The following is a 24,964-nucleotide window of genomic DNA, read 5'->3' as shown; positions in this document are numbered from 1 at the left end:
ACACACACACACACACACATACACACACACACACACACAGACACACACACATATACATATCAGCACCTAGCAAACTGAGTGACACTAAATAGGTTCAATAAATATGTGTTGAATAACTATATATGCATATGTGTATATTTGTGTACACAAACACACAGATACACATATAATCATAGCAGGTTAATATGCATATTGGATCACCAGAAATAAACAACTTATCCAGAGGCTGGTGAGGATGCTTGTGAATTTCTGGGGAGCAGAGATGCTAAAACTGATGAGCCTTTTACTTGTTTGGTTGATGAAATGTTCTCCCAGCCACAGGATTTTCTATACTTTGCAGCTCACAGTGCAGTATTCATGCCAATTTTAATTTTTTTGTTATGAAATTTCAGTGGTTCAAATATTTATGCATCTTAATAAAAAAATTTGGTTGTCCATATAAAATATAACTGCACACACAAGACTATAAACATTGTAAGTTTAGATTTTCAGTATTTATCTACTTATTGCAAAAAAAAGCCATCTTTTCTTTTTCATTAAATAATCAATCATCACATTAGTACAATACAATTTTATATTTTTAAATATACTATATATGTTAAGGATAAGGGGTGAAGTTTTCTTCTTTTGTAATACCTGTTCAAGAGTTTAATGGATTAGGAGATTAGTTTTAACCTTGCAAAAAAAGTACAAATTTGTCTCATTAGGGTATTTCTACCAAGCATTTCTTAAGGCTATATTTTAACATTTGGTTTTCAAAAAGAAAGAAAAGTTTCATTTAAAAAATAATTTAGTGAATTACATTCTTTCATAACTTCCACCCTAATTAGTTACAAAGATAAGTCTAAAGATTCTTAGTTTTGTGTACTAATTTACATTTACATTTAAAGATTAATTTTACTTGTATCTTAAAACAAGGATTTTACGTTGGAAAAACAAAAGAACTAAATACATTTGTATAAAGGCTGTAAATGTCCCATGGCAAATGCTCTGTCTGGATATATTTTACCACAATCAGAAACAGGTCTCTGCAGACAGAGACTGGGGTTCTTAAGGTTCACCTTTTCCGAGAAATTGTGGGCTGCAGATCTGAAGAACACATAGAAACAACTTGATTTCTCTTTTGACAACTGTACCAGAACTTCACAGCTACAATGATAGGATGAATACATGAAAAAATGATTTCACTCAAACAGGGCTTAGAAAAGTAGGGCGACCTCAGGGCCAGGGGACCATCCCTGCGCGGTGAGGTTTACAGTCAGTCATTCAATAATGGAGAGTGTGTGTGTGCACATATGTGTGTGTGTGTGTATATACAGGTATCTCTATATATAAATAACCATGTTCAGTCCTTTACAAGCCTGTAAATATGATGCTGTGCTCCATGTTCACTATTTGAAACTTCAAATACACAGGCCATGCAGAGGAGAGTTTCTTGGGTATCCCTGTTTGTTACCACCTGTTAAAAAAAAAGTATATATACATATATATATATATATATATATAAACACCACATGGATGAAAACATATTCCATCTATGCCATGACGACAATGATTTACTTGGAAAAGAACAGTCCACAGTCCAACAAGTGGATTAGCAGAGACCTTTCCAGCCTCTAGCACGAGTCCAGCATATTATGGGCCTGACACAAATCCTGTCTGAGCTGAGTTACCATACGTAAGAAAGACCTTACAGACACGGTCTCACCCATAATCTGGGCCCCAGAAGAATTAGGGTGGGGTTTCCGCGGGGCCGGTTTCTATACAACAAACACGATTTTCTATAGAACCCTGTCCCATGGGACAGTCATTTATCCTCGGAATCGTCTCCTATCTTATTTCTAAACTTGTACTAAATTTGTTTCGCAATAGCCAATGACAGACATAAGCTCCACAAATGCCCTGCTCACCACTATTAACCAGCAGTGCCTGGTTCAGCACAGTATGTGCCGAGTAAAGGAACAGTGGTAGAATCATGTCAAGTGGATCCTTCCTGATGTTTTGGATTTGAGAGCCTGGTCCAGTTCATGGCGGCCTCACTGCCCCCACATATCAGGCTGCTCTGCTCATTTAGGACCCTTAAGGCATCCAAGTTTACGGTCTCACAGGACTTGTAAATTTTCCCACCATAGCAGTCTGTACTATAACTACCTATAGATTTGTATGATTTTTTTTTTTTTTAATGCCCATCTCATCCAGTGGACTGTCAAGTTCCCGAAGAACAGAGACCGCGTTTCCCAGTAATTCGTGATTAGCTTACTGTTTGGCACACGACAGTCACCTCATAAATATTTACTGAATGAAAATTCACATAATAGCCAACATATATTGACTGCTTAGTATGTGTCTATGCAGTATTAAATGCTTTACACCCAGTGTCTCATATAATATAAAATCCTGTGTGCAGGTGCTATATCACTCCCCTTCTGACAGAGAAGGAAGCTGTGGGGTTAATTTGTTTAAGGTTATACAATTGTCAACTAAGAAGCCAGCTCTTCTGCTTCTGAAGACCTTTCTCTTAACCATCATGCCATGCTGCTCTAGACAAATGATACGTATACAGTGACGAATTATCTACATTATTTTTCCCCTGGGCAATAAAGACTTTCCTCAATACTGGTCCCCACGCGCTTTTCTAGTCTTACTTCCTGCCACTTTCCTCACAGATCAAATATTCCAACCTGCAGGTCTTTTGTCCTTGAAACCTCTCTCTCCCTCATCCCCATCTCCAAACACATGTCCTGCTGCTCTTCCCTCCTGAGTCATTCTTGAATCCATCCCCTTTCCACCGCCAAGGAACCTCACCTGGACTCCTCCACTGGGAGCCACCCCTGCTCGGCACTAGTTCCATTGGCACACAGCAGCCACAAAAACTGTGTAAGAAATATAAACCTGACAACAACCCACTCTTGCTTGAAAAGCCCGATGGCCTCTTTTAAACTTTAGGATGAGGAGGACACCTGTTCTCATCCCACAAGGCCAAGGAGGCCCTGTCCAGTCTGGCCGTTCCTCCCCAGCCAGCTCACTGCTCCTTGCACTCCTCCACCCCCCCACCCCCACCCAGTTCTCCACAGCAGCCACAGGACCCCATTTTCCGCCCTCCTACATGCCGCCTGCCTCCTGTCTGCAGTGTGCTTCCCTGCCCTCCCTGCCTATTCTTCTGGCGGGAATCTCTCAATGCTTCTTCCTCAGGGAAGCCCTCCCTGACTACACGAACTAGGTCAAATCCTTCTAATATATGCTCTCTTGGCACCATGTACCCATCTTTGCAGCCATAGGCCACAGTTTAGTTTACATTCATTTTGTGATTATTTGAGGAATGCCTGCCTTCCTCACCAGACTCCAGGATGGCGGCCCCACTTAAAAATTGTCTGTCAATCAAGGCAAATTAAATATCGTCTTTTAACATCCCTGAGAATTCCCTACATCACTCCAAGTACAGGTACCTGCTCAGGTAATTAAACTACCCTGTACTTCACGGTGCCTGTTTTACAAGAACACTACAGCCATTATTACCTCATATTGCAATCATTTATTTACGTGCCTTTTCCCCCCTACCAGGCCAAGATTTACTATGAAGACAGTCTTTCTGTTTTATTCGTATTGTATTTCAGCAGCTGCTACAATCTCTCCATAGTTTAGCTGAATGAATTAAAACATTCTCAATAACCTGTGAGGTGGAGAGTACAGATTTGAGCATTTTGTTTGTAAACAGAGGAGGACATAAGTCTAGAGATTTTAAATGACTTATCCAACGTCATGAAGTAGGGCTGGGGCTTAAACCCAAGTCTTCTGATTCCACGATCATGAAATATTCTGCAAAGTGTCTTTTCTACCAATTCAAGTCTTAATGTATACCTATTGCTGGTTTTGTGACCTTGGGTAGGCCTGACATTACTTATCCATAAAATGGGAGTAAAAAGGACCTCACAGTTGTGCAGTGAGCATTTCATTATTTAACATTTACAAAAGGTTGAGCACGTGCCTGGAACCTCTAAGATCTATCCTACCTGCTCGTCTACTTTCTATGAAAGACTATATCCTGTTTAGGCTTCATGATTGAGATTCTAAAGGAGTTAAGGGGGGAAAAGAAGATGTTTCTAGCAGCCTGCATGGATGCTGTCACTAAGGCCCCGCACATACAGGTTCACCTCAATTCCTGAATCATCCTGATGAGATCAACAAGTCTAGCCCACCAGCCAGGAAGGTCTGGGTCTGGTCTTGTTGACACAGGCTTTGCATCTAATGTACCTAGTAAAACACCTAAAGCGATGTCCCGCAGCTGCCATCCTGGCCATGTTCCTCCATGCCACCCTGAGGAAGAGCTGAAAATACTCCTTCTCCTGCTATCAGTGAGATGAAGTTATGCTCATAATCCAGGAGTGCTGGCTTAATTCCAGCTTTTCTAAAGCTGAAGTATACTATTTCTAGCAAATATTTATTGAACACTACTAATTCTTTATATCAAAGGAACTTATTTAGCTGCTTAATGACACATTTTGAAATTCATTTAACATGGTGTGGTAACTGGATGTCTAGGCTGCTTAAAGTCACAACTCCCAAAGGGAGCATTGCTGATATAGTTAGATGGAGTTTGTGGGTAACAGGTGCTTTAAACTGTTTTCAGGCCTTAGTTTCCTTAGATATGCTCTGTGAGGTAAGGTTTTAGGGACTGAGGACACAGTCCTTAAAATGCTGAAATAGATGCAGAACTAGTTTTTAAGAACTAGCTAAGGCTTCTTCCAAGAGAGGTAGGCTGGCCATCCAGTCAGAGTTTTGGTAAATTCCCAAAGCTATTTAATGTCTACACCAGGATGCCACACTCACCTTCTGCTCATCTGAGCAATAAGCTGATCTGTTCTTAAACACGACAGAGTACCTGTATGACCAGGACCTGCCAGCACCCCAAACCTTGAACTGCTCATTTTTCACCAAAGACCATTAGAGAAGAGGACGCTAATGAATAATAGTTACTAAAGAACATGTCTTCCAAACCCTCCCTCAACTTGCTAGTTTCTACATTTCAGAGGGCCTTGGACACACTTGAGGATCCACTGAGGTTTTCTCCCTGCAATAAATGAAATCGGCTCATTTACCAACCCCCTAGCCTAGAGCAAGGATCTCAACCCCTGTGTGCAGGACAACTCCCTGAGGATTCTGATTTTATTAATCTGAGGTGGGGCCCAGGCCTCAGAAGTTTTAAAAGCTTCCTGGAGCAATCCTAATATGCAGAGGCTTTTAATTTTTAAAGTTTTAAATCTTTACTTTTTTACATTGGTGTGAGGGAACTGGCTCCTACTGGCTCTTGAAAGTTATTATTAAATATTAAGGAATTTCATGAGCTGGACAACCAGTGGTAGCTTGAAATTCCCCATGGAGGGGGCATTTATACCACAGAAAGGAGCAAAAGTTATAAATCAGGGGTTTTTTTGGGGGGTGGGGGGTGGGATGTTGAGGTAGAGCTTTTTTTTTTTTTCACCAGCACACCCCTGATTGAGAACCCTGGTCTGTAACGCAGACCTTCAGAGGGCTATGTGACCACAATATTGTTTTGCTGCCTCTTTTAGCAAAATTGTTTCCACCAAGTTTTGTTTTGACATTTTTCCTTCAGTTTAATCAAAGAATATTATTCTTTTTTAAATGAGCCTTAGGAAACCCATTACTGTATATTTTATAGGTATATTTTGAGGATGACACTATTCTTAATAACCTTTCCAAGTCCCCAACTGAAGCCTCCATGAGAAATTTGTTTTAATTAAAGTTAAATACTTAGCCCCGCCCTCCCGCGCCATGCCCACAGAATTACCCACGGGAGCCAGAAGGCTGAGCGCCATTGTTTTTTCCTTTCCCTTTGGCTGCCCATTAAGTTTTGACCGCGCTTTTCAGCCTCTGGAGAATATTTCCAACCCTTCCTGGTCATGACATTCTATTCTAATTTATGTTTCTTCTGGGACTGAGCGTTTATATCTTGCTATCTTAATGTGCGTTACTTCTTATAAGACTGCAAATCCTTCATGAAATGAGTCCAGGTATGTTTGAAGTACAAACCCGCTGACTCAGCTTTTCCTCACTTAACGGTTTGTATAACACGATGCTAAGACACAAAGTTGACTGACACTGGAATTACCCAGGGAGCTTTAAAAACTACATGTCTAGGTCCTAACCTCAGACACCCTGATTCAATGAATACAGGTTGCAGTCTTGGTATCAGGATTTTTGTGTATCAAGGTCTTCCTCCAGGTCTTTCTCAGAATTGAGAATCTAGGACTATCACTTTTTATTACCCCCCTGAATTCCAGTTCTGCCAAGCTTAGAAACCCCAGTCAGATGAGACCCCATATCTTCCACACACTTGAGCCGAACCAAGCTCAAACCTGCCCTTTGGGTGTTTGAATTCAACTGCTAGTCGACCGCCTAAGGCCCAACTCAGCAGCCTGGTCAGCTCCCTTGGCCCAGACCCCCCATGCCTCCCACGCCTACCTTCCTGTCTTTCCCCACCAGCCTCATGGCTGAGTCTGTCAAAACAGGGAAGAGACAAAACAGTTACCAATAAAATTGTGAAGTTTTCCAAAACACTATTCATCATATATTTCTCTGGTAAGTGTTTGAGCTTGTGGATGAAGTTGATCATGTATTCACACATCGGGGAGCGGTTTATTCGGTATACAAATCGGCCATTCTCAAACCTTGCATACTCCGTCTGTGAGGGAAAAAGGATTTGAGCATTTTTATACTTTTAACTTCAAAATACATGAAAAAGATATGAGTGCCCATTAGAGCATTTTATTTTTCCAATATGAAATGTCTGCTATCTAGTGTACTACCTCTGCAGTTTACTTAATTTAAAAAAAAATCCTATCTCCATATTTAATGTCATACTCAGAAACCACAATTTTCCTGGAAATAAAAAATAAAAAATTGGAACGATGAACGCTTTAGAGAAGAGTTGTATAGATCCTATCCAGCAACGGTCAGAAAAATACATAACCACCTATTTGGTGATTCTCTACCTGGAGATCTGTGAGAGCACGCCTGGTTAGTTAGAATTCTTCAAAGAGCCCAAAGAAAATCCTTTTTTTCTGTGATAAGGTCTCACAGGCCAACAACCAATGCAGCTAACTTCTCTGCTTTAGGAAAAACTACTTCATACTCACCATGAGCTCCTGACAGTTATTTATGCCTTTAATTAAAAAAGAAAGTAAGAAAACACTGGTATATATGCAGTTTGAAGATCCCACTAAAGCACTCAGAAATAAGAAACACACTCCTGGATAACCTTGGATCAAAAAGGAATTAAAAAGGAAATTATAAACTACCTAAAGAGTAATGGAAAGGAAAATACATAAAAACTTATGGGACTCCATGAAGCTACATTTGGAGGAAACTTAATGAAGCAGCTTCATGTCTTCATTATTAAAGATGAAAAGTTACAGAGCTAAATATACATCTTAAAAAAATTTTTAAACCCCACAAAATAAACCAAAATTATGAAGAAATCAAAAGAAACCAGGAATAGGAAATTAATAAAGATAAAAACACAAATCAATGTAATAGAAATAAAAAATGTATACAGAATAAATATAAAAATGGGTTTTTTTAAAAGACAAAATAAACCCTTCACAAGCTTAAGAAGGAGAAAAAAGAAGAGACAAAACCACAATTACAGTAGAGATCAGAAGCTTTACACAACTCTACAGAAAAAAAAAAGGCAAAGAAAACCTAGAGGATAGGATGCTTTCCCAGCAAAATACAAACTGCTGCTACTGAACCAAAAAGCAGCAGAAAATTTCAATTGATCAGTAACTAGAAAGTTGTTTTAGAGACCTACCGCTGAAAAAGGTACACAGATCAAATGGTTTCACAGCTGTTTTAAGAAACCTCTAAAGAACAGTTACTTTCAATATTATTCAAACTATGCCAGACCACAGAAAAGATAGGTGTCCCAATTCTTTTTGTTGTTGTTTTTTTTTTTAGCTGAGCCATCCTGCTACCTGTTGGCAGCTCAGCGGCTGCTCAGCTGGGGCTGGACTCGAACCGCTGTTGCTCAGAGCTCAAACTCTTGAGCGAGCTCTTAACCAACTGAACCACTCGGCCGGCCCCCCAATTCTTTTTATGAAACTGATGTACATTCAATACTGAAATTTGATAAATGGACTGTAAAAAAGTACAGGCTAATATCACTTATGAGATGCAAAAACTGTATGTAAAATAGCAAACAGCATGCATCAATGTAACCAAAGTAGGGCTTTCTTCAGGAATGCTGTGGCGGTACACATGTAGGACATGTATTAACTTGTGATGTCAAAAAATGGGAGAAAAACTGGAGAAAAAACATATAGTAAGAGTTGCTGAAAAGGCATTTGATAACATATTACAGCTGTTAATGATAAAAACCCTAAGTAAAATAAGTATAGAAAGAAAGCACTTAAATATAAAGATCATTTATAAACCAGTAATAAATATAATCCTAAATGGCAAAACCCCAAGACCCTTTCCACTACCATCAGGAAGGATACAAAGATACTATTGCTAATACATTTCCTTTTACAACTGTGTTGGAGGTTTTAGCAAATGGAAAGGTGAGGAAATAATAATTTTTAAAAACTGGCATAAACATTGGAAAAGGAGATAAAATAAAGCTGATGATAAGATTATATACATAAAAAGCCCAAGAACTTAGGGGGAAAACCACTAGAGATAAATAAGGGACTATGACAAGATGGCTAGAAAGAACACAGGTATACAAAAACCAAGAGCTTTTCTTTATTCTGCTGATTAAAATCTAGAAATGGGAAATTATACTAACAAGTTATATAATATTTAGAAATATACTTAACCAGAAAGGGATAAACCTATATATGAAAACTATAATCTTATTAAAATAGATAAAATGAGATGGAAATGAAAAAAATAGGTTCTTGAGTGGAAAGACTTTATATCAATAATATATTGATTTATCCCAAAATAATATCTAAATCCAATCCAATTACAATTAGTTCTCGAATAAGGTTTTTGTCTTTACATTTTAAAAACGTAAATAATGAGATTTAAAAATAATCTCATTATTTGAAAATGCTGGTTACTAGCTTAGAAAATATATGAAAAAGATTAATGAGACTGACTTTCTCAGCAGGTATCAGAACATACTATAAAGCCATTGTAATTAAATCCACATGGCATTGGGGTGTGTAGAGATAAACAGAGGGTAGAGAGAATAAGAGAGACACCAGGAACAGCTCCCAGTCTATGTGGAAACTTCAAGGGGACAGATCCATTCTGTGAGAAAAGGATGAATCATTAATAAATGGTTGATATAAATACCAGTCTATTTGAAAGAAAATATAAGTGGACTTCCCTTTCATGCCAAATGCAGAAATACATTCTAAGTGGATTAAAGGCTTAATTATAAAACTCCACCTGTCACATTCACACCCTCTTCTCCACGAAAATTCCAGGGGTTTCATCAGTCAAAAGCAACCTTTCACTGCTCCTTGAACTAACGGAGAGCTTTGGGTGTGTTATCTGAGGACACAGTGAAGGATCATTTGAAATCTGGAAAACTGAGTAATTTGTTGGGTTCCTATTTTGTCACCTATACCTGTCCAGGCAGGAAGTCCACCTACAGATGAGCCCTGACAACTGACAACCTGGCTGTTGAGAAGCAGTGCTTAGCACTAACTTTCCACATTCCCAAGCATGTTCCAGGTAACACTGTTTCCTCCTCCTCAGAAGGGATGAAGGGCATCTGATTCTAGGTCTCCCAGCCCTGTCTCATTCATTACACAGACACTTTCTCACCTGCCCTTCCTTGGGCTTCTCGGACCTTACACTCAGCCAGTTTCCCAGCACCCTCATCCGTTTTTGTCCTCTGCTCCTTTGTGTCTCCCTTCCATTCACCCCAGGGCTGAATGCAGCTCCCCAAATTGAACCCTTATTTCTATGCCCTTGCTAGTCTAGTCCTTCTCTGCAGCTAGTTCTCTATTCCCATAGCTTTAATTATTCTTAATGGTTAAGATTCCCAATTAATATTTTCAGTCTTAACCTGTATCCCAAATTCTGGCATCTATAACCATCCCCTACTTCCTCTTGAATACCTTATTTCCTTATCTCTGCTGGTGGCAGCACTGTCCTTCCAAGCACAACATGTGACCTTTGAGTTTTCCTCCTCTTCAATCTTAAATATCCAGTTTCTAAGCCCCATTCAAAATGTCTCACTGGATTCCCACTGCCACCATTTTAGTAAAGCTTGCTTATGACCCCTAAGCTGAAACTGATCATCTAGTCAAATCACCTATATCCTCTTCTGCCAGCGTAACCCTCTTTAACACCATTCTCAGGATGCCTGTCCTATTCTCAGGAAACTGAGGGCCTGCAGCACCCAAAATCCTCAGTGTTCAGCCCAAGGTCTTAAAAAGTATGCCCTCCCGCCTCTCCCTCCCCAGTGCACCCTCTCCCTTCCACGCCTCAGTGCAGTCTTTGTCAGTCAGGTTGGGCTCCTGGACCTGCGAGGTCCAGGACAGCTTTGAATAAAGCTTCTCTCTGAACATGGACTGATTGGGTGATGGGTAGAAGGCACTGGAAAATGCCACTTTCAATGAAATGTCAACTGCAAACATCATTCACACAAAGCAACTGACTCTGAGAAAATGAACATGTGTTTTTTGAAAGGGAGGGAGGCGTGAAATTACAAAGCCATAAATAGGGATTTAATCCCAGTATATACTGGAATAGACTTTAAAATAATTATAATGAAGAGGGTGGAAATGACAAAGCAATACCAATCTCAAGGTATCTGGGTTTTAGAAGGCCAGTGCCTATCAGCTGAATACCGCCCTGGCTGTTCTCTACAGGGCCTGGGGGTGCCCTTGGGGCTGGGGGTGGGTGGGGAGGCAGCATAGGATGGGCGTCAGCTTCCACACCAGGACACCCCATGAGAACTCGGGCAGGACTGAACCCTGCGGCCTGGCAGGCGGGGCAGGGCCGACTTCACACAGTCAGGGAGGGCTGCCATGGGACTTCTTCCTTGCGTTCTCTCAGCTGCTTTCACGTCATTTTGCCTTTTGTGGAAGTAACAGGGGAAAGACGTGGGAGAAAGGGGGATGGAAAGGAGGAGACACCAAAACAAAGTGAAACTGTTTGCCCCAAGGAAGCTTTGAAGAACTTTGAAGGACGGCAGTAATCTGGCCTTGAAGGAGGGGTCTGGTGTATAGAGGCCAACTTACCTCTACTTTTTCTACTACTTGCTTCCCAAAGGAGCAAACTTTGGTGGAACAGGTGACTGTCATATTTTCGGAACTCTCATACTGACTGGTTACACCGTAAAAAGCCCCGGCATCATCTTGAATATTGCAGTTTAAATCAGCCTGTTGGAAAGGAAATGGTGGTGAGGGTTATGCTCTCAAGTCATGGCAACAAGAAACGACCGGCAGGGGAGATGGCGAGGTGATGCTCACTGAGAAACAAATCCCATGGCCCATAGGTCATTTTTTTGAAGAGACTGCAATGTTCTTGGGCAGTCTTCCCTGGAAATGACATGCTACACGAATCAATTGTTTCATTTTCTTGCATTCTGCATCAGAATAGTGCTGTACCTTTGAAATAAAAGATCCAAGAGGTCTTTGGCAATGTGTGGAAAGCAGTACAGTTGACCCTTGAACAACACAGGAAGTCAGGGGCTCCAACCACCGGCACAGTAAAAAATCCATGCATAACTTCTGACTCCCCAAAAACGTAACTACTAATACCTACTGTTGACCAGAAGCCTTACTGATAACATAAACAGTCGATTAACACATACTTTGTAAGTTACATGTATTAGATACCATAGTCTTACAATAAAGCTAGAGAAAAGAAAATGTTTATTAAAGTTACAAGGAAAATACATTTACAATATTGAAAAAAATCTGTCTATAAGTGACTCACACAATTCAAACCTGTGTTGTTCAAGGGTCAACTGTATATGAATTGAATTCATATTCACTAATCTTTAGATATATTTAAAAGCACAGGAGACTCTGGCTGACTGGCCATTTGTTTTATATATATATATAAATCCAGAAACTTCACTACAAATGATAGCATCTGGAGGGGAGACTGTTCCTACTAAAGACTAGCTTATAAAGATGCTAAATAATTAACACAAATCATCACTCATTTAACACATTTTTATGAGTACCTACTATGTAAGGGGTCATACCAGACATAAGATTGGACTACCACCTAATAAAGGAGATATGCACATAAAATATCTATCATTTAGATAGAAAAATAAGTACCATGTCAAAGGCACTCAGAGCTGAGACAATAGGAGGCATTAGTTTCAACCAGGTGTGTTATTAAAGGGATGGTTAAGATTTACACATGCGGAGAAGGGCTGAGGGGATAGTGTGGGCAGAAGAGGACCAGAGGGCTTCATTCTTGCTACAGCGCAAAGACCAGTGGTTCGCAACCTGTGGGTCGCGACCCCTTTGGGGGTCGAACGACCCTTTCACAGGGGTCGCTGGGTACTCATATGCGGGCGTATCTGCATGTGGGCCTGGAAACGGATAGAGGAGCGGTGCCTCGGTTCCTAAGACCATCGAAAATATGTGTTTTCCGATGGTCTTAGGCGACCCCTGTGAAAGGTTGAGAACCGCTGGCGACTAAGGAGACTGGGAGGAATGAGTGTGGAAATGCAGCTAGGGCCCACGTCAAGGAGGGCTCAATACGGGGTTTGGCTGTATCCTGGAGGAAATGGGGACCTCTCGAAAGCTTTGTCACAAGAAGTGATGTGATCAGAACTGGGCTTCAGAGAGAAATGTCCCAGCATGGCATAAGGTCCATTGGAGAGGGAGGCTGGGAGGCTGCAGCATTTACATTGCTGACTGATGGATGGTTCCCTTCCCTCGAATATCTCCTAACCCCCCCACTGCACGCCAGGCACTGGGTGTGGAGCTGAGCTAGCCCCTGCTGTCAGGGGGCTTACGATTTAGTAGGGAGGACATCACGACAGAGATAAGCACTCCTGAGAGAGGCGCAGAGGAGGCATGAGAACAGACAACGGTGGGAGGGGGCCCTTGGGGTCAAGGAGGCTTACGAGAATGATGCAGCTCAGATCCAAGGAAGACGTGCTGGTGTAGGCAAGCAGGGCATGGGCGGGGGGGGGGGGGGGGTGTGTGTCAAAGGGTCCATGGCCAGAAACAGTAATAAAAGAGCTGGAAAGACAGAGCAAGGGAGAGAGGGTGGCAAGAGGGGCTGGGGAGGCGGGAGGGTTTGGGTCTTTTTTGGGGAGTTGGGGGGGGGATTGGGTCTTGTATCCTAAAACCAGAGGGAAGGAGCAGTAAGCATATGGGATTGCGAGACAGGGATGGGGTATGATCAGATTTGCGTTCCAAAAAGGCAGCCCTGGCCCCAGGCTGGAGAACGCTCTGGAAGAGTAAGCACGCAGTACAGATATATTAAGAGGTTACTAGCACAGTCCAAATGAGAGGTTATTTGGACTACTGTGGTGGCTGTTAAGACAATTAGATCTGATATACAAATGAGAGTGTATTTTGTGAGGTTTGGCACATTTTGACTAATTTCAACACCTTGACAGGCACTAACCACCATGAAGACCTGAGCCATCCTATCGTGTTGTGCAGTGTATAATGCGCACCCACGTTTTTGGTCCAAACTTTCAGGGGGAAGAAAATCTTTCGTTTTCATTTTTCAATTCAAATTTTTATTTGTTTACATTTAGGTACTTGTTTTTTGTATTATAAAGAAATTTCAGCATTTATTTTTTTAACATATTATGGTGCAAGAAATGATATGTAACAAATAATTACAAAACACAAGAACATATACAAGGTACAAGAAATTTTATGTACCGGTAACAAACTTACAATATTTATGTATCATAGAAGGCCAAGAACTCGTTGCAAGTCATGGTAAGTTCCACAAAACCAATTATCATACTCCTGGATATTATTTTGCATACGGATATCATTATTAATTTCTAGAGTTACACTTTAACTCATAAGCATAAATAAAAGAATTAAAAACATTTACAAAGATATGGAATTAGTACCATGCGTAATGCGCATCCTTATTTTTCCCTCACAAATTTGGGCAAAATGGTGGGCATTATACATGGCAAAATACAGCACTAAGGATCTGCATTGAAATTTCTTTCTTGAGTATCAGGAAAATGTCCATTTCCTTAGGCAAAATTTCATATTTTCTGGCCTCGTATAAAAAGAACTATATACTTTAAATTCTTTCCCCCTTTCACCTTATGTGCCAAGAAATTCAAAGCTAAGTTCAGTGCTCGACTGCAGTAATTAACTTATCCCGGGTACTTTTAATAGCTCCTAACAACCAGTGTGCAGCTCCTTTGACCGGATTCCAACCTGCTTTTACTTGTACTTGTCCAGTTTTATATTACCTATAAATTTAGTAATACTCCCTCGCATTTAGCTTTTTGGAATTATACATATGGGGCATACATCATAAATAAATAAAAATACCCAGGTGTGCATTTTTCTCACATTCAAAGGTTCGACATTTGGCTCCATGAAAGAGCAGCTTAGCAGGAAACAATGGATGTCTCCCCCTAACTGAGCTCTGTATCAGAGCTACCCAAGGCTGAAGAGGCCCCAGTGTCTACCTGAGCTCCAGCCTTCAGGGGAGAAAGGTACCAACACATCCTAGGCACACAGGAGCTCTGACACTGGAATTACCACCCAGCTTCCCAGAGGACACTGAAAGTGGGCCTTCAAGGACTGTCATTGCCTTGTTCTGCCACCAGCTGAGAACACGGGGCTCTGAGAAGCACTCAGGTGTTCTGCAGCATTGGGATCATCAGTGATGTTCTTCCTGGGGTTTATGCTCTTACTATAGTCAGCCCTCCCCATCTGCAATTCAACCAACCTCAGATAAAAAATATTAGGAAAAAAGTTACATTGTTGCTGGCGTGTACTACGCAGTTAGGCCTACGATGGTTGCGTCTGCACTGAGCATGTGCAGACTTTTTTTTCCCTTGTCATTATTCTCTCAACAATACAGTATAACAACTATTTACATAGCATTTCCATTGTATTAGGTATTATAAGTAATCTAGAGATGATTTAAAGTATACGGGAGGATATGCATAGGTCATATGCAAATGCTCGGCCATTCTGTAATACATAAGGGACTTGAGCATCATGGATTTTGTTGTCTGGACATTTCAGGAACCAACCCCCTTGGATACCACGGGATGACTATATGATGATGTAGCTTGTGCCAACAAGTTTTAGCATTTTAAAAAATGTAAAAACATACACATGGTAAGTAAAGAAATCAAACTGGAAAAAAGGGTGTATATTTTATTTCTACCCCTGAACTTGCCAACCTCCCCGAGGGTGACTAGTGTGATCTGTTTCTCAAGTGCCCTTTTAGAGATATTTAGCATTTATATACTCTGCTTTTACTTGTACTTGTCCAATTTTATATTATCCATAAACTTAGTCACACTTTTTTTGCACAAACAGTAGCACACTTCTAACCCTTGCTTTTAAAAAAACCCCAAAAACTACTTTTTAGAACTCATATGATAGAGAATATCAGTATTAAAAAGAACAGCCACTTAAAAACTGAACAGCCACGGTTTATAGTGGCTGCATGCTATTCCATTGCCCAGATGCACCATTAATTTAGTATGTGCTCTATTGATGAATATTTAGGATGCGTCCCAACAACAGCGCAATGTGTATGTGGAGCAGAAAAAGTGCATCAGAAATTATTTTTACTGTCCTTTCTGTCAACCTTAAAAAATTCCCAGCTTTTAAAAAGAGTATTAAATGGGCTGTAAATCCATCGTTAGCTGGCTTAATAATTTCAACCAACTCACTATTTTGATGTAATCAAGTTGTTTTGCAAGACTGGTGAGCAACCAAAAGCAGCTTGGGTGTTTCTGGTGTCAGGAGTGGAGTGTGGGAAGCAGCACAAGGAAATAAGCAATGTGTGGGGGAGTCCACATGAGAGTAAATGGAATCGGTTATTTATTTATTTATTTTAAACTGTCAACCTCCACTTACTGCGGTGATTTAACCAGGAGGGAGGTTCCTTAAGAATTTTACCTCAGCTCCCTCGGCACAATGTTTTGTTTTCTTTCATTGTTGTTAATGCTCCATTTTTCACTTTATTCACTCCCGTGGCATTATTTTTGACAAGCAAAAGATGTGCAATGTAAACAAGCCTGGACACTTGAGGTCTAATGCAAACACAGAACAATCTGTCAATAGAAACAATTTTAAAATGTGAACAATAACAAAAAAAAGTGAACCAAGTTCAGAATGGTGTTCCCCATTATTTGATGTCAACAAAATTGCTGGAAACTTTCACAGCGTTCATGTTTCCATCTCTATCAGTTTCCGTGCTTAAGTGACGCTGGTGAAAGGCGCTGTCCCATAGCAGCGGCATACCTAGAAGATTTCTGACAACTCGGGTGGGTCCTTTTTAAGAACCCTCCCTTCCATTACTGGACAAAATTATTTTTAGTAATAATCAGCACCCTGTTTCACTGTGTTTAAACACAAAAACTTTAAACACAAAAACTCCCAAAGTAGTAACAGAGAATGACAGAATTGCAGTAACTCAAGCTCTGTTTCTTCATCTTCATCATTATTGTCTATCATTGCTCATTTCTGGCTCTACTGTTTTACCCTGAGAAGCAGCAGCACCATGGAGACTGCAGCTCAAATGATTCCAAACTGTTAAGAAGGTGCTCTAGAAATGAATACAAGGCTGAGTCCACATGTGTTATTAAAGGATTAGGAATACAATGAATAAGTAATATAAGTGTGCTAATTTGAAGCATATTACATATAATCATGTATAAATGAAATAAAAACTCAACACTAATTTCACCAATTGTTTAGGACTTAGGTCAACAAAAGATTTACTTTTTTGAGGTTTTTTTTTTTTTTTTTAATCAATGGCACTATTTAGAACTGTGGACACATGGTGATAACAAAGATGAAAATAATGTTTAGATGGTTTTGCCACCTTACAGACAACAAACCTCCTTACTGCCTGGACCTGAGGCAGACCACTCCCTCCACCACCTCATCTTTGGCTCACCACTGTGCCTTAGATTTCCCCAAAATAATGTGAATTAGTTTTAGTTGGGAATGAATGACCTGTACTTATATAATGATAGGAATTACCATAAAATGAAATTATTAAAGAATGTACATCATGAAATCCTGCCCTCAGAAACTATCTCAACAAATTATGAGTTTTAAATTTATCCTGGTTATCTTTATCTTTTACATGAAATTAAAGTATAACATATATTCAGAGAAGTGCACAAATCACAAGTTTACAGATCATAAGGTGAACACACCCATGGAACCATCACCCAGATGAAGACACCTAACAAGCCGTCCCACCCATGCTCCTTCCAGTATAATCACCCCCGCGCCTCACACGGGTCACCTTGATCCTTATATAACATTATACGTTAGTTCTGTCTGGTTTTCTGAACTTTGTATAAGTGTAATCACCATGTTGACTTCTTTGTGTTGGTCTCGTTCACTCAGCATTACACCATGAGACTCACCCATGCTGTTGTGTGTAGTTCATTCATCGTTGTTACTGCAGAGTATTCCACTGAACAAAAAACACTATGATCCATGATTCCACTACTGATGGACATTTGTAGTGTTTTCAAATTGGACCTATTATGAAGAATGCTACTTGGAACTTTCTTGAATATGCGTTTCATGAAGACACGCATACATTTCTGTTCGGTGTTCCTAGGAGTGGGATTACTGGGTCATTAGGTCTATGTGCATTTTAGCTTTCACTTAGATAAGAGGGACAGATGGTTTCAGAGTTATTGTTCCCCTCCCCTTTTTTTTTAACAGTTTGAGAAAACTATATATTTAATTATTAGTGTAAATTTAATAAGTTAGATTTTAAAAGGCTTCTCAACCAACAGTTAATAACCAATCTGCTATTACAACTGCTTTGCAATTACTCTTCAACATGAAAAATAATCATGTAGCCATCCAACCATATCACAGCTGCTCTTCAGGAATTTTCTAGGAGGAGGTATTGATGCAAAAGATAATTATCTGTCAGCTGATGACATTATGATGATCCCAGAAAGAAATGCAGTCACTGAACTCCCATGAAGCAAAGGTAATTTCAAAGAAGGAACGCTAGCATTAAGTTAACAACAAAGACAAACTTCGTAATGAGTCTGGGAGTCATGTTGTGTTCATTACCCACCCTACTGAAAACTCAGGGCAATCCTCCATCATAGAGTTCTGAAGTCAAGAAAGCTAGAAAAAAAAATGTGCTGGTATCAGAGATGCAAACTATTTCTCCTAATCAGTTTTTCTCTGACCACAGGGTATTTTCTACAAGCGAATGTATATAAAAATCTTAGAAACAGCTAAAACCAGCACAGTTATCTTCCCAACAATTTCCAAATTCAAACCATGTCTTAGCCTTTGGGGACAAGTCCTCCTAAAACATGTAGTTGGTCATGGGCCAGGTTTGGAAGTGTTTAAACACACACACACACACTTGCAAGTATGGTGGGGAGGGGGGGCAATTCCAGGTAAACAGGCCTTTCTAAGGAATCTTTGCCCATTTTGTCCTAGAACAGACTACTACATATGGACTGGGTTCAGAGGCCAACTCTTTCCCCTACCATCCAATACAGAAATCCTTTTTACAGTATCCTGATCTGCTCTGTCTTCTGGCTAAATACCTTCAGATACAGGAAAATCATTACTTTAAGAAAAAACTTACTATGTGCTGGACAGGCCTAATAGTTAAGTAGCTCTTTTTCCTGTTGTATTAGTTTTCTATTGCTGCTTTAACAAACTACCACGAGATTAGTGGCATAAAACACCATAAATGTATAATCTTATACTCCTGTAGGTCAGACACCTGACATTGGTCTCACAAGGCTAAGATCCAATTATTGGCAGAACTGTGTTCTTCTGGAGGCCCTAAGGAAGGATTTCTTTTCTTGCCTCTCCCAGCTTCTAGAGGCCACCCGCATTCCTTGTTTCTTAGCCCCTTCCCCCATTTTTAAAGCCAGCAACAGGCTGAGTCCTTCTCACACCGGCAGCTGTCATCTCTCTAGAACTCATCTTCTGCCTTCCTCTTCCACTTTTAAAAAAACCCTGTCATTACATTGGGCTCACTCAGCTCAAGTTATCTTCCATACCTGCTGATTAGCAACCTTCATTCTCCTTTTCCACGTAGAATAACATATTCACAAATACCATGGAAAAGGACTTGGACATGGCCCATTAAGTTGCTACTGGCTTCCCTGTAGCTCCCACCTACATACAGCTCTGCCTTCTGGAATCACGCAGACCTAAGTACACATCTGTAAGATGATTCTGCCATTCGCTTTCATTTCCCCCTTCATCTCACCTACATCATTGTTCAGGTGCTAGCTACCTGCTTCCAAGGATTCAAGTTTTACATTTATTTTTATTAAACTCCCTCCTATTTTTGGACTTCCCTTTCATCTAGTCCAAATTCTGATCCTTCATCTGCTGTTCTCTCATCTCAGACATCTGACTACAGCACGGACAGCAGTCACTTCTCTGAGTCTCACTGTCCTCCCCTGTAACCACAGAGGAGACCTGCTTCCAACAGCCACCACAGTGACAGGAGGAAATAATGCGTTTGAAACTCGCCTGCACATTCTAATGTGCTACACAAATGACAACCGTTAATAATACTAATAACCACTCCTAGTAGCTTATTGATTGAAAATACAGACCAGGACAGAGATAAAGACAGAGCCTCAATCACATCTACAGAGGTGTGACCCAATGTAGATGATGGTTCATAATCAATAAACAAAATAAAAACTGTCCCCACAGAGCCAGTCTGAGCGCCAACGGACACTTATCAGGTGCGCAGCACACATGCAACAAGGCTTTTTCCAAACAGAAAAATCAGTAGCTTTTCTGATTTGTGAGTTGATGACAAGTCTTAAGTTTTGGGTATAACTGCTCAAACAGGTACCAAATTACCATCTTTCTCACAGAGATGTGATTAGAGATATTATAGAATTCTTTCTGGAAACTCATTAATAAATGTGTGTTGAATGAATTAAAAACTTTAGGATGTATTTGTGGGCGACTCCTGGGAAACAATAGAAGGTCGAAGGAAAAGCAGGTTACACGGCCAGGCAGAGAAAGCTGCCTGCATCAGACAGCAAGGAAACAAGAAAATGAAACATGGAAACAAGAAAATGAAACATCGAGTTTTCCCCAATTTTTCCCTAAATCATCCTTCTTTTACACTCACTACTCCTGTAGCTAAAACATTCAATTCACCAGACAAGATGCTGGATTGGTTTCTCCTCTATTACCTCTTATTCAGTAAGCCCATTTATTCACGGAAATGTTCCACTTTTGATTTCATGCTTTTGAAAAAAAAAAATTAAAAACGTAATTTTAAATTACATTTTCAAAGAATGTAATTCTTTGAAATTACAAGGCCTAACCCAGTTATGTGGGCTCTGAGGGGAGGGCTGGGCCAAGGGATCCTCTCTGCAAAATCTCAGGCCTCTGGGAACCTGGCTACAGGGGGCTGAAGTACAGGGAGAAAGAGCTAAGGTTGCTAAGGGAAGAATGGAATTGTGAAACTCACGCAGAAGCAGTCTTTGACTGACAGCTACTTTGTCACTGGCTTCGGAGGGAAAAAGCCTCCTGGAACAAGGAAGGGGGAAGCAGATAACCCCAAAGGCAGGGCAGAGGGCAGGGACACCCTATCTGGACAGGGGTAGTCTGTGGACATTCCTTTCCCAACCATCTCTCCCTTTCACCCTGAGGGCTTGGAAGGGCTGGGTGGGAATTACTTAGTTGCAGAAATGAAAACATCAAGAGGATAGTCCCTGACGAGAGAGTAATAGGCACTGATGGATGCAAGGAGAAGCTGGCGTTTTCAAACCACCACTTTGAACCTCTCCTCTTCATCCTCTCTGAGCAATGATCAAAGGACCAAGATTTCAAATTGTGAAGCAATTTTTTCCAATGGCAGCATCTGGCTCCTTGGCAGGCGGCACTGGGAGCTGGCTCTGCTGCAGGCGGCCATCCAAGCCTGCCACATGGTGAGGCTCAGCCAGGCAGGGCACCTAGTGGGTCTAGCAGCTGCTCTGCAGGCACCAAAGGACAATCGCTCTGCACCGGGCTGTGAGCAGCGAGCGTTAGGCAGAAGTGCCCCATGAGGCAGTGCTGGCAGGGGGGTCTCTCTGGCAGGGGCGTCTTTCCAGGGAGCTGGCTTCTCCCAAACCCTCCTGCTGGACACATTTGCAAGCATCTGCGCCTGGCCAAGACCCCTGAAGCCAGCCCGCATTAGCACACAGAGGCTCGGGGACGGAGGAGCTGGATGACCGTGGGACAATTTCCCAGGAAGGCTCCTGCATTTGGGAGACGATGAAGCTGCCCATAGGGAAGCGAGTCTTCCAGCGTGTTCACTTTGGGCCATTGTGCCCTGCCCAGCACAAAGGGACAGCAGCTGTAGCTCTCCTGCCACAGCTGTTTTTAATAAGAATAACAGGAATAAACTCAGCCCTGACTCTTCAAGTTACTTCCCACTAATTATGGAATATATTTACATCTACAAAATAGAAGATTTTTAAAAACCCTACCAAGAACCCCTTTTATTGTGCAGATTGACACCCTTATTTGAATTTCATAAACACTTAGTACTTCAAAGAATATTAACCGCTTGCTCTAATTACAATACATGCTGCTTGAAAGGCTGTCTATTTGCATTGCAAATTCCTACAAATACCAGCATTCATTAAGAAAATATTCAATTAATATCACCCACACAATCTCAGGTAACGGCCACTGGTGGCTTTACACAGTAGCAGGGGTAAAGAGCCAAGGTCTCAGCCGCACATACAAAGCAGCTGTGCAGGCTAGTTCTTTCCAATGGAGGCAGTTAAAGTGCTGGATGCCCAGCTGAGCTGGCCCTTCACACACCAGTCATCAGGTGTGTGAACACTGGCCCAGGAACACCCGCTCCAAACCAGGAAATAAGACCTTTTTTCTAGTCTACAGTTTTTGTGCAAGTGCCTTACATAAAACAAAATCAACCAACTAACAAGGGTAGAGTTGCCAAATAAAATACAAGCAACCCAGTTAAATTTGATTTTTTGATAAACAACATATTGTTCATTTTAATACCCGTACAGTACCCAAAGATCGCGTGGGACATATGTACAATAAAAAAGTATATGTTGTTTACCTGAAATTCAAATTTAACTGATGGCTTGTATTTTTATCTGCTAAATCTGGCAACGCTATTAACAAGTCACCTTTATTAAAAAGAATAACAAAAATGGGGACTGACCCTCAAATTCTCATTGCTGTAAAAAGATGTCTTATGCTCAAACTGTTTTAAGTGGGAAAAAAAATGAGGTTGCCAAATAATATGTGACGCAGTTTTTTTTTTAATAAAAACCAATGGTGTATGTACAATGTTTGTAGAAGCATATAGAAAGTCCAAGGTACATGGCTGAGGGGTTCTCACTTGGTCTTCTATAATCTTTTGAACTTCTGGCACTATTTACAATAAGCTTATATTGCTTTTGTAATGTAAAAAGTAAAGTAAAATGGGGGCGGGTAAGTAGGATGTGCCTTAAATCTCCACCTGCACAGCAAGAAGGGATTTCACACGTCATCAAAGGGCTAGGTCCAATTTCAGACAATTGACCAAGATCCCTGAGGGGCTTATGGCTATATCCAGATAATCCACATATTCCCTGCAAAACTGAGTCTGGAAATAAGCTGTGAACTCTTTTGTGCCACTTCAACTCTTTTCATCTCAGGCTTTTCTTGAGGTATCTCCATCCCCAGGGCAAATGCTGGGAAGTGCACGTTGTACCACGTATCTGCTTTGCCCAGGACCTCTGGTTAGCAGCAGCTCTTAGAGGGACAGTGGCTTAGCATCTCAGCCTGAAACCATGGCAGGGAGCAGAGTTCAACAGGCCCACGCAGGAAAGGATAGACTCCTGACCTCAGTTTTGTTAGCAACCACTGAACCAAATGACCCAGGACAGAAAGCATTTAGAGCAGCGGTTCTCAACCTTCCTAATGCCACTACCCCTTAATACAGTTCCTCATGTTGTGGAGACCCCCAACCATAAAATTACTTTCGTTGCTACTCTACAACTGTAATTTTGCTACTATTATGAATCGTAATGTAAATATCTTTTTGTTTTCCGATGGTCGTGGGCGACCCCTGTGAAAGGGTCGTTCGACCCCCAAAGGGGTTGCGACCCACAGGTTGAGAACCGCTGATTTAGAGGAACAGCTGTCAGATGGATTCTCCCATGAGGTCCAGAGAACTCCCAATTTAGATTCTGCCTAGATGTCCTGAAGAGTTCAAGGTTAAAAATATACATATCTGTGATGGACTGGGGTTAAGGGGTTGGGGAAAAAGTAGAATGAGCTTCTAATCCTATTTTTCAGGCTGTCTTGTTCTGCCTTATGTTTTCAGGGAACTCAGAAAGGGTCCTTTTCAATAAAGTGACTGCCACAGGGATCAATGTTTCCACCCTGAACTCTCACCATTCTCCAGGTTCTGTACGGTCCAGCGGCCATGGGGACCTCTGCCACCTCCCAGTAGGACTGTCTGTGCACAAACATCCACTTCCCCTGAAAATTCCTTCCCACTCCCCTTCCATTGACTATACTCCTTCAAGATTCAGCTCTAATGCCATGTGAGGCCTTCTGGAATGTTCTCAGGCAAAAAGGGTTCTTCCTCCTACCTCTGTCCGGCCATATTTCCATTACATCTCTTGTCCTAATGGTGCTGTCATTTATTTGCCTGTGCATCTGCCTCTTACTCATGTCTATATCCCCAGTTCTCCAGGAGCAAAGTCAAATTAAGCGAACGTTTGCTGAATGACTGACTCACTAGTGATGTATTTATTACTAACACCAATGAATGATTTTTTTCTATAAGAACCTAACAACTCCAGACATAGAATGGAACAGCTTTTGTGTGAGTCTCTTGCCTGCCCTTCAGTAAATTCCTTGAGAAAGATTACCCAACAACTATCATATGCCTACTATATCTGCCTATGATATCAGAGCTGGCGAAGTGACAGTTATATAGCATCCGAGAGATAGCAGTTTTTCTAGGTGTACTGAGTGAAATAACATAACTTTTCAGAAAACAATAAAAAACAAACAAACTGTATGAGCCCATAAGTACTTCTGAATATGGTGGTATTTCTTGCTAATAATCTTCCTTCTACTTACATCATTCCATCATTTAACACTGTTCACATAATTTCAGAACTTAACATCATTTTGAGATGAGAGAGCAGTAGAGAAAAATGGAAAACTAAAAGGCCCCTTCCTTATTGGTAGTTTAAAAAATGTGTGGCATGTTGGTTGAGAGTTGGCTTGGGAGTGCTGGCTCTGAGCAGCAGGGACCCGGTTAGGATCCCACATGGGCCAGTGATGCTGCGCCCTCTACAGCTAAGATGGTGAACAACAGCTCGACCTGCAGCTGGGCTGCCATGAGTCACCGGCAATGGCATAGGCTGCAGTGGAGCTGGTCAGCAGCTGGCAGCTGATGTGAGCTGCCGTGAGCTGCCATGAGCGGCCATCCAATGGCCAGCGAGCTATCTGCCTCACCTGGGAAGAGCGCAGTGATCACAATATCAACATGGGCCAGGGAAGTGACGTCCTCCAACTAGACTGAAGAACAAAAGGACAGCAATTTGTCTGTTCCCCTTCCCTGATTCCCCAACACTGTTCCTCTCCCCCAATTCCCCAATAAAATCTTAAAAAAAAACAAAAACAAAAAACCAAAAAACATGTGGGGACAAAGTCATTCCATTTTGCTCACTTCCTGTTTCATAAACAGCAACAGGGACATTTGGTTCCCAAGTCAGCTCTTAACCATCGCTACACTCGGCCAGCCCAGGGGACATTTGGTTCCAAATGATAGACTC

At 41.2% G+C, this 24,964-nt stretch overlaps 1 protein-coding gene across 10 annotated transcripts in view; it reads right to left on the bottom strand.

The window, feature by feature from the left end:
- Nucleotides 1-6: 6 nt before the first annotated feature.
- The window catches only part of TEAD1 (TEA domain transcription factor 1), a 255,672-nt gene continuing 230,714 nt past the window's right edge, over nucleotides 7-24,964 (bottom strand). For all 10 annotated transcript variants that reach the window (XM_019652871.1, XM_019652872.1, XM_019652873.1 and 7 more), the window contains 3 exons: nucleotides 11,223-11,363; nucleotides 6,548-6,700; nucleotides 7-1,459 (listed from right to left, as the gene is read on the bottom strand). In XM_019652871.1, the coding sequence (XP_019508416.1) occupies nucleotides 1,346-1,459; nucleotides 6,548-6,700; nucleotides 11,223-11,363 (408 nt within the window). In that variant the 3' untranslated portion in view covers nucleotides 7-1,345. The remainder of the gene's footprint in view (nucleotides 1,460-6,547; nucleotides 6,701-11,222; nucleotides 11,364-24,964) is intronic.

The sequence above is a fragment of the Hipposideros armiger genome, unplaced genomic scaffold (assembly GCF_001890085.2).
Source record: "Hipposideros armiger isolate ML-2016 unplaced genomic scaffold, ASM189008v1 scaffold_188, whole genome shotgun sequence".
NCBI classification, from domain to species: domain Eukaryota; kingdom Metazoa; phylum Chordata; class Mammalia; order Chiroptera; family Hipposideridae; genus Hipposideros; species Hipposideros armiger.
Note: the sequence above shows the minus strand (reverse complement) of the source record. Positions and strands in the feature narration are given on the sequence as shown.